The 13,451-nt window shown below is 42.6% G+C and overlaps 1 protein-coding gene across 1 annotated transcript in view; it reads right to left on the reverse strand.

Annotated features, from left to right (window-relative positions):
* Positions 1-11,775: 11,775 nt before the first annotated feature.
* Positions 11,776-13,451, reverse strand: part of LOC120031594 (igLON family member 5-like) — a 75,344-nt gene continuing 73,668 nt past the window's right edge. Inside the window, exons 11-12 of the mRNA XM_038977402.1 lie at positions 13,119-13,270; positions 11,776-11,879 (exon numbers count right to left, since the gene is read on the reverse strand). Of these exons, the coding sequence (XP_038833330.1) occupies positions 11,776-11,879; positions 13,119-13,270 (256 nt within the window). The remainder of the gene's footprint in view (positions 11,880-13,118; positions 13,271-13,451) is intronic.

Consider the following 13,451-nt stretch of genomic DNA (forward strand, 5'->3'; position numbering starts at 1 on the left):
TTGGTGTGTGTGTGTGTGGGGGGGGAGGGGTTGGGGGGGTGGGGGGGAGTGCATGTGCGAATGTGTTTTTGTGCATGCATGAGCACACATGCGTAAGTGAGGGATTTTGTGTGTACTTGTGATTCATTGTGTCCATAGATTTCTATTATTGGCTTTGTGAAATGAATGTGGACTCACTGTCCCATTTTGTATACACCTCTGACACGTGGGACCTTCATTATTTGATTGTGGGACCTTCATTGTTTGATTGTGGGGCCTTCGTTGTTTGACTGTGGGGCCTTCGTTGTTTGACTGTGGGGCCTTCGTTGTTTGATTGTGAGACCAAATAAAGACATTGATGTTGAAATAAAAGCAGGTTAATTTTGTGAATTACAGGAACAATAATACGATAATAGTTGACCAGCATTGAATGGTTACACAATTACAGGCAAAAAGGTTGGCAATGGCATACTTGAACATAATCCGGTTGCTGTGGAACCCTGGTTCTTGCTACTGTTTTGGAGTCATAACATGTTTAACATGATGACCATCCCTTCAGACATACTTCCCAATACAGTGTAACTCATGATAATTGATGAGCATCTCAAATATTTACACAGAGACTATAGTCTCTGATAAGGTATCATGGGTGGTGCATGTATACTATACAGCAAGCTGCTGTACAGTACCTGTAACACGTGCAAGGAAAGCCCACACCACCAACATAAACCCATAGATTCAATACTTTTACACCAGGAAGTGCCTTGACTTTATTTATTCCGGTTATTCAGGGCTTATGCTCCAACAGAGGTTGAGTTGATTGTTGCATACCGTCCATGAGACATTCATTTTGACACTAGAGTACATTATGACTAATAAAAGCATTCAGCAACACAGTAGCACTTGACACGATTGCAAAATGGCAGAGGAAGGATTCCGTTCAACACGCGACAAAGACCTAAAGTTTCACATAGCATCAGTTTTGCATTATGATTTGGGGATGTTACAGAATGTGTGAGCTGGGTAGAATATACATAATGGAGGACAAGTGAGAGAGAGTAGAGCTAGTTTTTAAAACAGTGCTGTGGCATGTGCTTATAGACAAAACTACTGGTCCCCCAAAAAAGTCCCTCAGTTAAAACCCAGCATACTCTTTGTCATAAAAAGTGTGCCATCTGATCAGGAAATGTATCATGCAGTAAAGATCTGTACAGAAGCTGTTGTGGGTAGCCTATAATTCACAGAAAATCAGATGCTCTTGGTGTGTTCAGATCCTTTGTTTTCTTTCTCACAAATGTCCTTTGTTTTCTCCCATTATTTGCTGAAATACATTAATTTGGACAAATATGGATTGTGTCAGTGTTGACTTTTTCTCACAACTTTGGACAGCTAAAGAGATAGAGCTGTAAAACAGAATGTGTGTATGCATGCTTGTGTGTGTGTACTTACAGTACATAGGACACATGAGGTCTTTTTTTTTCACACAAATTTGTCAGTGCTGTGGAGAAAAAGACGATATCCAAAACAACCCAATTGACTGATGCTCAAGACATGGACCATACAATGATTTACATGACTCCATTTCCCATGATCCTTGTGAGATCTTGTGAGTGTAACCATACAGTACTTACTTGCAATGGAAAACACCACAGTCACTCCACAGAGGACACAGATCTTAAGGATATTCAAGCATCCAATCACCTCATTGGGGGCTGCGTCTGTGAGCGTAGACAAAAAGGCAATGCAAACATAACTGTTAAGTTATACAGTCATGGACCTCACACAATGATGACAGATCTGAGGGTGAATTCAATTTACAGTCGTTGAAGGCCCATGACTGACTGAATCATGTGTAGTGGAAGCACAGATGTATAAAAACATTTGAGCCATGTGAGAAATAGCCTAGTGAAATATACAGCCGCTCAGTAGCGTTAACTAAAGCTCACCCCAGGAGAAGGAGGCAGACAGGGGTGAGTCCAGAGCAGGGTGATCTTGTACACTACAGGTGTAGGAGATCCCAGCCTCCACAGACCCCCGCGGGGGGAGGGACAGCACACTGATTACATACACTTCCTTTCTGGAGCTGTCCGTCACCTGTAAACACTCTCCCATCCAATTAGGAGTTGAGATCTTTGGAATCGGGCTGTGTGATTGGTTGATGTGAGGGTAGGCAGGGTGAAGGGTGCAGTTGCTGCCAACAAAGTGGTGGGGGCTATCGTCTCCACTCTGGTGTGTCCAGGTTAGGGTGAGGTGGTGTGGGTGGAACCCACTAGTGACGCAGAGGAGAACCCACTGGTCCGTCTGGGGGTCCGAGGGGACCTGGAGGAGTAGTTGGGGCACAGAGGGGGGTGCTAGTAGGGGTAGGAGGAGACACGGGAAGGGGGTGATTCAATACCATCTATCTCATGACATTTACATTTTAGTCATTTAGCAGACACTCTTATCCAGAGCGATTTACAGGAGCAATTAGGAATAAGTGCTTTGCTCAAGGGCACAGCGTCAGATTTTTAGTCGGCTCAGGGATTCAAAGCAGCAACCTTTCGGTTACTGGCCCAATGCTCTTAACCACTAGGCTACCAGCCGCTCGTTAGAAATATGTCAGATTGTTGACATTTAACCATTTTTATACTGCATGTCATATTTCACTATTTCAACATATTCTATTCAGACCATGTTGGTAATACAGTTGTGGCAAAACAACACACTCATGGTTCTGTAAATGGTGCAGGACTTTGCAACGTGCACCCCACTGGAGAAATGCTGAGAGGAACCTTCTCTTTCGCATGAGGGGTTTGCACATAATCATTTCATGATCCCTCTTTGCCTTGTTCTGTGGTGAGTTTCAATTCCCTGCAAAGATCAATAGAATCCACAATGCATTGTGCCATGGTGATTATATCTGGATCTGTCACGAAACCACTCAGGCAAAAAGATGAACTGAAAGGAAATTTCCATGTGACTAGAATTTTTAGAGATTTGAGCTTGGTTAGGCCTCTTTATGGTGATGCATAGCTCACTGGTTTACATTTAATAACCTCCCTGCTAACCGTTAGAGTTCAAACAAATTCTCAAAGGATACAAATGAGAGACAATTACAACAATGACAACAACAACAACAACAAAGACAGAACACTCTAATGCATTACAATAAGACATTCCAAGAATAAAGGCGGATGTATTCATTTCTTATTAGAGCTAGTTCTTAGCCTGGACCCATATAAAAAAAAAGAAGCTTAATCCTATGGTCATTATCATGCCAAGCAATGGCCATATGAGTTGTCAAGATAGCACAAACAGATTTGGGACCAGGCTAATTTACTTCTGTCTTACCCAGGACAATGAGCTTTGTGCCGCCTCCTCGCTCTGGATCTCTGTATAGGACGTTGACCTCGCAGTAATAGACACCGGCATCCTCCACGGACACCTCGGTTATCACCAGGGACGTCTGCCCAGCTGAATCTGGGATGGGGATCTTTTCGGCCCCCTCTATCTTGAACCAGTCCACCCCGTAGGACGTGGCCTCGAAACGGCAGGACAGGTTGGCACTCTGACCCCGCATTACAGTGAGAGAAGGGGGCCACTGCCTCACCTTTAACCCCTCTGCTGTTACCATCCTTAACGGGGCTGAGTGAGGACACAGTCAGTGAATGCTTCTTCATCAAGGTAAAACAGAATATTTCATTTTGACAAAGAAAAACAGCAAGACCTTCAGTTCAAAGGCATTTGCCCCAAAGCTTGCCCACGATGTTGAGGTGTATTTGGAGATGATCACAGTATTTTATTAAAGTCAAAATGAGTGAGTTGGAGTCACTTTCTCCCTGACTCCCTCCTCTTATATTGACAGACAAACAACTCATGACTCTATACACTTCTGAAAGTAATTAGATCATTAGTGTTGTCAACAGGAGTCTTGATATTGCAAGACTTGAAGCCAAAACAGAAAGGCAGAATTCATGCAATTAGATAAATGTATATGTACTGTAATATGCTTAGGGATATTGTATAATACATATTAATTATGACACTGAATATGCTGAAAAATCATGAACATAGAAAAAAAGATATTTGTTTGTGAGAATATTGGATGCCTAGTAGGATTGGAAGACACTAACCTGGTATTGGGTCTGCTATCAACAGAAGCACACACAGGTCCAGGATATTTCTCATGCTTTTGTTTCTCCTTCCAAACTCCAGTGGTGAAAGGACTGTTCGAACAGTCACTTTGAATGTCAAGCTTCCCACCAAAGACAATGAGATGTCAGCTTATTTTTTTGCTTCATTATGTTCCAATGTTCATTAATAGGCCATGCTCCAAAACAAGACAAATCTCAGCGCCTGTTACGTCAAAGACGACACGAGCCTATGTCTTAGCAGACAAATAGGCCTCGCTCTTGGTGTCTGCACAAACCGCAATGCAACAGTAAGCAAAATGCAGTCTACAGAAACAAACAAAGCAAAACCATCAGTCTATTTCACAATGATAATGTGCTCATTGGACAGAATGTCAGCTAGCTAATTACTTAACACCAAAGTGGTTAATGTGTGAAGAATAAAATGTCAAGATTTGAGATTCTCTCTCATTTCAAACCATCATTAAAGCTGAAATTAGTTTCAAGTACAAAAAGTGTTGTTTATTTTTATTATGAACGTTTTTGTAGGAGAATATATAGAAGAGCAGTTTTTGTATGGTTTACACATGTTCTGATGAATAAGAGAATAGTGCAGTATGTCATACTACATGTATAGGATACTTTAGAAAATGAGGAGTGCGACTCATCGTCATCAGTCTCATGTTTAGGTAAAGCATTTAAAAATGACGTTCCGAGTTTACTTTGTGTTTACTTTAGTTGACTCCAGTGTCCACCTAGTTTTACCACAGCTTTGACCTCACCCTAAAGCTGACCCCCAAACCTGTACCACTCACAGCCAGAAGCAGAACAACAACTTGACAAAAATGGAAACAAACAGCCTCTTATAGCCCTTTCACTGGATTAAATATGTTCCCCATCCCATAAACAAGAGAAGTGGGGACTGATCTACTCTGTGCACCTCAACAGAAACATTTGCATAACATTTGGCAACTGTTTCTGACATGTATTGGTAAACTGCAGTTTCCTTCCATCTCTCAGTGATCTTTACTCTCTTTGAAAGTGTGTAAATAATTTACAGAATTCTAATGGAACTATAAGGTCATATTGATTATGTATTACTAGATGTTGGATGTTCAGCTGACTGTTTTCCTCTGTATTGAAATATCATCATGATTTACTCCTATTCAAAAAGCCAATGTACACCTTTGTAGTGGCATCAAGCAAAGGTGAAAAGTTTGACTCTGTTGCTGGAACCAAACTCAGGAAACTCAGCTCACCTAACCTCGCTTTCCAACCACAGGGGCTGAGAACGCAGCAACATATCACATTAAACAACGACAACAATCAACCACTCACACAGAGTTCTGTTAAAAACAACATGATTTTTATTGATTTTTCTCCCTCTGATATATTTTATTTTTTTAACTTCACTTCTATAGATTTGGGGGAAAAATTGTCCACACACTTAGAAATGACAAAAACAGAGACAGAACAGAGATCAAATGAATCAAAAGAGTCATCATAATCATCATCGCTTCACTGCACAGAAATATGTCAAGATGGAAGACGATGCTGCTTGTGTTTCTTTGTTTTGTTCAGTATGTTATATCGATGCAACCTTGCAAAGTCAACACAGACAGAAATAATAATGTTGAGGTCTAGGGGTAGATTGAAACCAACATGCCTGCCATGTGAAGGTCAGATAATCCACACACACACACATGGACACACACACTCACAAATCAATAACACAGATTTACCAGGGTGGGAACCTGGCATACAGAGAGGTGGCAAGGCAGCAGGCAGCGGGATTGGCATAGGGGGGGGGGTGGGTACAGGTGGCAGGTTTTCTCCACAGAGAGGGAAAGGAGATGGAGGAGGGAGGAGGAAGTGGGCCAGAGGGGCAACGAGAGAGAGAGATGGGCATGACATCTCCATAAGATGTCCGCAAACACTAACCAAGCATTCTAGAGTAGACTCATCCACTGGATTGCTAAGCCAACCTAATATTTGTTATTAGTTCTCGCACTGATAAAAATTACATTTGTCTTTGTTAATTGTTATTACCTGATTGTCATAGTTTTTCAGAAGTTTCAAAATTGTTCTGGTGAAACAACAGTGTCATGACAACCCAATCTTATATTGTGTCATAAATTCAAATCTATACATCTCACATTAATAGGACAGTTTCAGACAGTTTGCGACTTAATCACACCGTACAGGTTCTCTCCCATTTTATCCTATGAACACAAGCCAGAACATCACTTGATGATGTCATTCGACAAGAAAAAAATATAGTTCCATTGTCAGTTTTCGCCATGGCAACCAATATTTACCCAGTTGATTGACAGGCCAAATGGCAGGTTTCTGCTGGTGACTCACAAAGGCCAAGTAAAGGGGCTCTCAGTGTTGGAGATGTTAGGCCGGCTTCTAATGACTAAGGAGGCTGGCTGGTGGGCGCCTCCATTGTTGCCTAGTAGTGTGCAGACTCTCTTGTTGTTCCAGCTGTGGATGGACCAACACTGTTACACTGTTAATTAGCCACTAGCTACATTCTTAGAAAGGAGAGGGTGATTGACAAGCAACCATCTGTAGTCCCTGCCTGTTTGTGTGGATGGAGGTGGGAGTGAGTGACTGCTGCTCTTGCCTCTGTGGCTCGCAAGTATTACTTTAACCCACTATCCACACAAACAAATACTGTCAATGTTTTACATGGATAATAATATATCCTAATTAGAATTCAGAATAGAAACGATAAACTAACAAAAATATCCACCTCTCTACATAAATGTATCTGTCTTTTTTTGTATACATTCTGTCCTTGTGTATCTATCAATTCAACTACTACCAACTTACTATACCTAGCTAGCCACCTCATTCAACTTCCAAGTTGATCCTCCAGTGAGTCAAGGCAAATATCACTTCCTCTGCTTGGCAACATGTAGTCAGCATGTTCATACAATAATGACCTATTTTCATCATGTAGCTAACCTCAGCCCAGCATGTTGTGTGTATCGATGCACTCATTAGTACAGCTAATGGAAATCTACTGGAGCTTAAACACACTCGCAATGTTGACTCTGCTCATAAGAATGGAACAGGCCTTTAGATTAGCTGGTGAACAATAGCTCATTAGGATAACACATTGTTATCTAGCTAGTGGGCTATGGTGTGAAGGACAAAAGCTGGAGAGACCTGGCTGATACTACGGAAATCATTTATATATCAATGAGTCTGTCCCTCAATAAGACACATCTTCTTATGTATAACTGATACACAGTACCGGTACTGAAAATCTGACATAATTCTGATAATTTATCATGTTAGTTGAATATTGACCAAATACTATCATGGCTACGGTTCTATTCCTCTTTATCTCATCTCGTTCTATTGTACATCCTATCGTTCTAGACTCTACTCCTATTAAAGAGTCGGCTGTGTTTGTCAGACATAAGCCTCTAGATACACAGTATCGATAGGTACTGACATTTCCAAAATTAACATTTGGTATCAATCATTTAATTGAGTACAATAATAAAATATAATGTACTATAAGATGCCATTATACAGACAATTGTTAGACATCTTATTATCAGAAAGAACAAAATGAACAAAATGCGCCTTGACGAGCTACTCTTTCAACTGACATGAAAATAAAACTAATGACTCATTCTTCATTGTATGTTCTCTAAACAAATAGTTACCTTAGTTGACAATATAGCTCGGCCAAAATGTTTCGGAGATGGGGAGAAAATCAATGCGCAATTAGGGGTGTCTTGTATCAAGGCATGATAAATTATGCTCTCTATTCTCTAAGGCCTTAATATAGACACTTGACAATTCAGTCTTTGGGCCCTGGTAGTGAGCCTGGGGAGAAATTGCTCAATTTCAAGCGATCCAGTCCAATGTATCGATTAACCATTGCATTTGGAACTGAAAGTCTGTAAAGGAACTGTTTAATGTGGCGAGACTGGAATATAGTGCTTATAGTGATACAGGATCTAACACAGATACACAACTTAAAAAACGAGTACATTCAAACGGAGACTGGGTGTATAGTTATCTAGCTTCTACTGCTCGTCTCCCGCTGTATTTTCATATACAACTAGACTTGTCATTCATAAATAAAAAATACACCACCCAAATATGGTTCTAATTGTCTTCAAAACATTTAAATAATCTCATATATAAAGGAAGCAAGTTAGTTTATATTGTGTACATCAACATAAGCCAAAAAGTGCTGCTTAGCAATGCTCGAGTGGCGCCCGTAGAATTAGCATCGCCCCCATTTGTTGGGAGTGATGAACTACATGTAATGACACCACTTACGTCCATTAGAATCATACAGCATGTCTCTGTGCTGTAATTACAGGTCAAGCTATATGACACCACACCATATCAATAAAGTGTAAACGCTCATCGATAGGCTAGCAGATAGATTCATGAAATGCTGCCTGTACACAGACAGTGATTGTGATCATTGCAGTGCTAATGCTATTAATATTACATGGTGTAATCATAGACAACGCTGTGGTATGTCTTCCTTCAGGAGGAACGACGCAGTGGCCATTTTAGGAATTTTATCTGAGCTGCTATCCTATCAAGTGTCTGCCTTGTCTTTTCTCGTTCTCCCCCATGGAGAGTTTACTGTCTGGTCAGAGTCATCCCATCTCCCTCTGCCTCAGACCTTTGTCTGTACCAGTCTGGGCTTCTTCCCACTGTGTGTGGAGGTCCTCTCACACCCATCGAGGAAGTGTATTCGCTGCATCCTTCCTTTTCCCATTTCCAGTCCTCTGATTAACTTTCCCATTGATGAAGAACTCATGGAGACCCTCAAACTCATTTGGGGTTATTACAAATGCCCACCATACATATCGCCCTCCATTGCATGAATTTAAAAGCATATCCCCCAGCCTTTCCCCCAGCCTTTACACAAGATACAGCTTTTGGTTTTTCAAAATCTCCCCAAAACGAACATTTACATGCTTTTTTTTCAAACCCACATTGAGAAACATGACAGTATGTTTTTCCTTATTTTCTTTTCATTTTTTCTTCAAGGACAGAGTATGTACATGCAGAAGTTTATTCCACTGATAAAATTGAGCTGGGTGCTGACATGGGACAGAGGATGTGAAAGAGAGAAGACAGACAGAAAGACAGCGTGAGTGAGAGAGGGGGATCGAAAACGACAAAGAAGGAAAAACAGAATCACTGACCAAAACAACCTGCTCTTGTGCTTGAAAATCGATACCCATCAATGTCCTGTGAGTCTGAGCAAAACAAGATGAACACAAGTGGGTCTGTGTGTTGCCCTTCAGACATACCAATGACTGACTACATTGCATAGAGCAACGGGCATCAACAGAACACATCTCACACTATATTCAGTGAGACAAACAGGTTTTCATTGACTAGCCTCCTGCTAAAGGGGACATTCACTCTTGCTAGGGCTTCACATCTCTTCATACATTAGCACACTTCATACAATAGTATTACTAAAACAGTTCCATTCTTGAATAGATTGTTAGGGGCACCCTTAAATATCATAGCACAGCTTAACCGGATTGGATGCCTCTCCTATATCTGAGTTAGCAGGTATGTTGCTGGTTAAAATGAAATCAAACAAAAAAAGATGACAGCTATTCGCAGAATACTGAATACAGATGCTGCATATTCCTGTAAGGTCATAGGAATTGTGGGTAGTGTGAGCCCATCTCTCCATGCAGGTTGGTTCACTATTGGGGGAGTTTGCATATAGACATAGACACAGCAGGACGTGACAGAGAAACAGCGGTTGGTTGGGGTGTCATCGAGCCTCACAGTGCACGTCTCGGTGGTTGATCTGTGCAGGGAAAGTGGCTGGATAATTGAGCCCTGGGGGGGGTTCAATCAGGGCCCAGGTGTGGTGGTTTGTGAGGACGCTCCACGTCTGCTTTACAGGGACGAGGGTGTCCTTGAGGAGGATCCTGTCAGGGGCCAGGATTGAACGTGATTTATGGGGCTTGTCCATGGCTGGCGGGAAGGACATGGGGGAGGCGGGGAGTGTAGTCAGCCCCGTCACTTATCCAGCCACAGGTAGTGGCTAATTACATCTTTATCTCCTGGTGCGCCTGTCCTGCCATACGGGGGCTGACTGACTTACAGGGACGCTGCTTTACATACATCGCTTTAAATAATTTATCTATTGAGCTGGTCTGTCTGGAGAGTGACACGCTATGAAAGCTGGTTGAATATGTGTAATATGCTTTATACAGTTAACAGCATGAAAACAAAGGTTTAAATACATACACATATACAAACAATATTACATTTCATTGACTGCGGACTCTTTCTGATGAAAAGTCTCCCTCGGGATCAACTTTGATGTGTTTTTAAAATCCTTGTCATGGCAAAAAAGAGCACAACTTGAAAACCTTACAACTTCGTCTTTTGTCGTCGTCGTTCAGTTCAATGAGTGTGATTTCTCCGAGGGATTGAGTACAAAATATTTTTAGCACACACGGCTCGTCAGCGCTGGAGTAGTATGTTCTTTTTTTTCTCACATGGAATTACTTTTCATATTAATTTAAATACTTATTAACATCATCAGTATTATTATCAACACCAAAAAAGTTATAGCAGTTTAACCTTGCAGAGTAAAACGGACAGAGGAGGAGGGGGAGTGGGAGGGAGGTTTCACGACAGGAACATCTCTAACCGGTACATGCTATCAACAAGCGACAAGGAAGGAGGATGACTGGTCAACGCCTTCAAAGCAGGAGACACGATTGTTATTTCTACAGTCCCTTCCTGGTTATGAAAACTGTAATAGAGGCTGATGGGTAATGTAGTTTTGCTGGATATTTTAGATTTTATTAGCCACTACATTAGCCACCAACCAAGGAGGGTTAGATGTGGATAGACTGCCTCTAGTAACGGCATGGCCTCTGTACTGCATTATATTTACACACGGGACGGAGCACAAACCACCTTAACGATGGGGGAAGGGGGTGGGCAGAGGACGAGTTTTTTTTAAAGAGGGGTGGGGGGTGGATGGAGGGGGGGTGAAGTGGGTCTTCTCACATGCTTCTTCTTGGTTGAGATCCCAAAGGGATGCACTAGAAGGGCAAAGGCTTTATAGAACCCCCACCGTCCACCCTTCATGTGTGTTTTGACATCATTCGCAGGTCATATACACTGCCACATGGTTAAAAACGGAATGAAATGGTACTTGTATGATCATAGGGTCAAATGTCACAGGACCGACGGGCCAATGGACAGCTTTCAACAAGGTCACGTGACCCTCATCAGAATAACGAATCATTTTCATTATAGAGTAGTTCCAACCATAAATAGTAGCGTTGTCACTCCTAGTTTCCAAACGTCCATGAACATTATTGTAGATCAGTCATGATTTAGATTTGTAATAGTATTATCTTGGTGTTAAATATCTGTTTTCATCGTCATCATCACAATTATCATTCTTAATAAACACATTATAGACATCACCATGGTGACCCTCATTGGAAACAGGATGAAGAGAGAGAGTGGTATGGTGATGGTGGCAATATAGGTAGCGAGGGGGGAGTTGGTGTGGGTGTGAGATGCGATGCGTCAATGGCTACTTTGAATAATGCATATTATTTTTGTTTCACAGTGATGGGTTCGTAATTAAATAAATTCCTTCTTCCTTCCACAGGCGGGATGGGACTTCCGGGAAAAGCGCTTAGACCTTCATCAGGAGAGAGACAGAGAGGCAAAGCCAAAAGCCAACACCCGCACTCACCCCCACGTTGACGGCCACGCCTCGTCCGTACACGGCTCCCGGCCCTGCATCAAGGGGCCCGGGAGAGAAGGAAAGGCCCCAGAAGGAAAGAGGAAACCGAGGGAAATAAGAGTGGAGAACAATTCGTAAGGGAAAAAGGAAACAACCAGAGAAAACGTAAGCTACAAGTAAAAAGAGGTAAAACATTTTGGGATGAAGTCTGAATGCAATGACAGGGACAGAGTGTAAAACCATCCCCGAAGCTATCTGATATTAGTCAGAGTGGTTCGATTTTCGGTCTGTGTCCCATTCGTACAGACGGTTCAGACCCAGCTTTTTCTAATGATGAAGGGGGAAGATTAGGCTAAAAAAGGAGAGGAGAAAGACAGATGATGGCGAGATAAGACACGAGGGCCGACAGAGGAGGGAATGGAGGAAGGCGGCGCAGAAGGATGTATGAGACTGGCTGGGGGTGAGTCATTGGAGGGAGACTTGCCGAGGAAACGGCAGAACAAGGGAATGAAAGAAGAGAAAGGGAGGAGATGAAGGGGCTCACTTAAGATGGTAATGTCAGAGCGTGGAAGGCGGGAGAGAGGGAGGGATAGAGGGAGCGAGAGAACACAGTGTTGGAAATCTCTCATCGGGGAGGGCTAATGCAAGACGGGAGGAGAGAGAAGGAGAGACACGACAACTTCCTGGGGTAACAGAACAGGACAGAACAGAGGGAGAAATGGAGGAGAAAAGCTCTTTGGTGTAATGGGGCGGCGAATAAAGAGATGGCAAGATGGAAGGAGGGATTGGGGAAGGAGGGAGGGAAATGAGAAAATCCAGCACCGTGAGCAGGGAGAGGAAGAGAGATGGGGATGCAGTGTGTGACTAGGTGTGTGTTTGCATTGGTTTCCTTCTCTAAGTATGTGTGCATGCACATGTGACTACTTGTGTGATTGAGTGAAGTAGAATGAGCTTAGACACATGTATGGAAGTGTGTGTGCGTGCATGTGTATGTACAGTATAGTATGTGAGTCTGTGTGTGTATGCATCACAGGAGGCTGCTGAGGGGAGGACGGCTCATAATAATGTCCGGAATTGAGCGTGGAAACCATGTGTTTGATGTATTTGATACCATTCCACTTATTCTTCTTCAGCCATTACCAAAAGCCCGTCCTCCCCAATTCAGGTGTCACCAACCTCCTGCGGTATGTATGCATGTGTCTGTGTCTGCATGTGGCTATCTGTGTGTACGTATGCATGCTTACGTATGTGTGTGTGTGTGTGTGTGTGTCTGAATGCTTAAAGAGACTCACGGAAGAGCAGCATGCTGGCGTTGGAGGCTCCCAGCCTGTTGGAGGCAAAACAAGTGTAGTTGCCAAAGTGTTTGTCCGTCACGTTGGTAAAGAGAAGCAGTGAACGCGTCTTCTCGTTCTTGATCCTCAGAGTGTTATCGCTCTCTACCGGCCTGATACAGAGAGAGAGAGGGAGAAAGGTGGGTGAGATAGAGAGAGAGGGCGGGACAAAGAGAGCGGGGGGAGGTAGATAGAGAGAGAGGGGTAGAGTGGGGGGATGAGCGAGCGACCGATGGAGAGAGAGAGAAATAACTTTGTTTATATCTGAAAGTATGTTAGCAATACAGGAAGAAA

Source organism: Salvelinus namaycush, chromosome 37 (assembly GCF_016432855.1).
Source record: "Salvelinus namaycush isolate Seneca chromosome 37, SaNama_1.0, whole genome shotgun sequence".
In the NCBI taxonomy this organism is placed as follows: domain Eukaryota; kingdom Metazoa; phylum Chordata; class Actinopteri; order Salmoniformes; family Salmonidae; genus Salvelinus; species Salvelinus namaycush.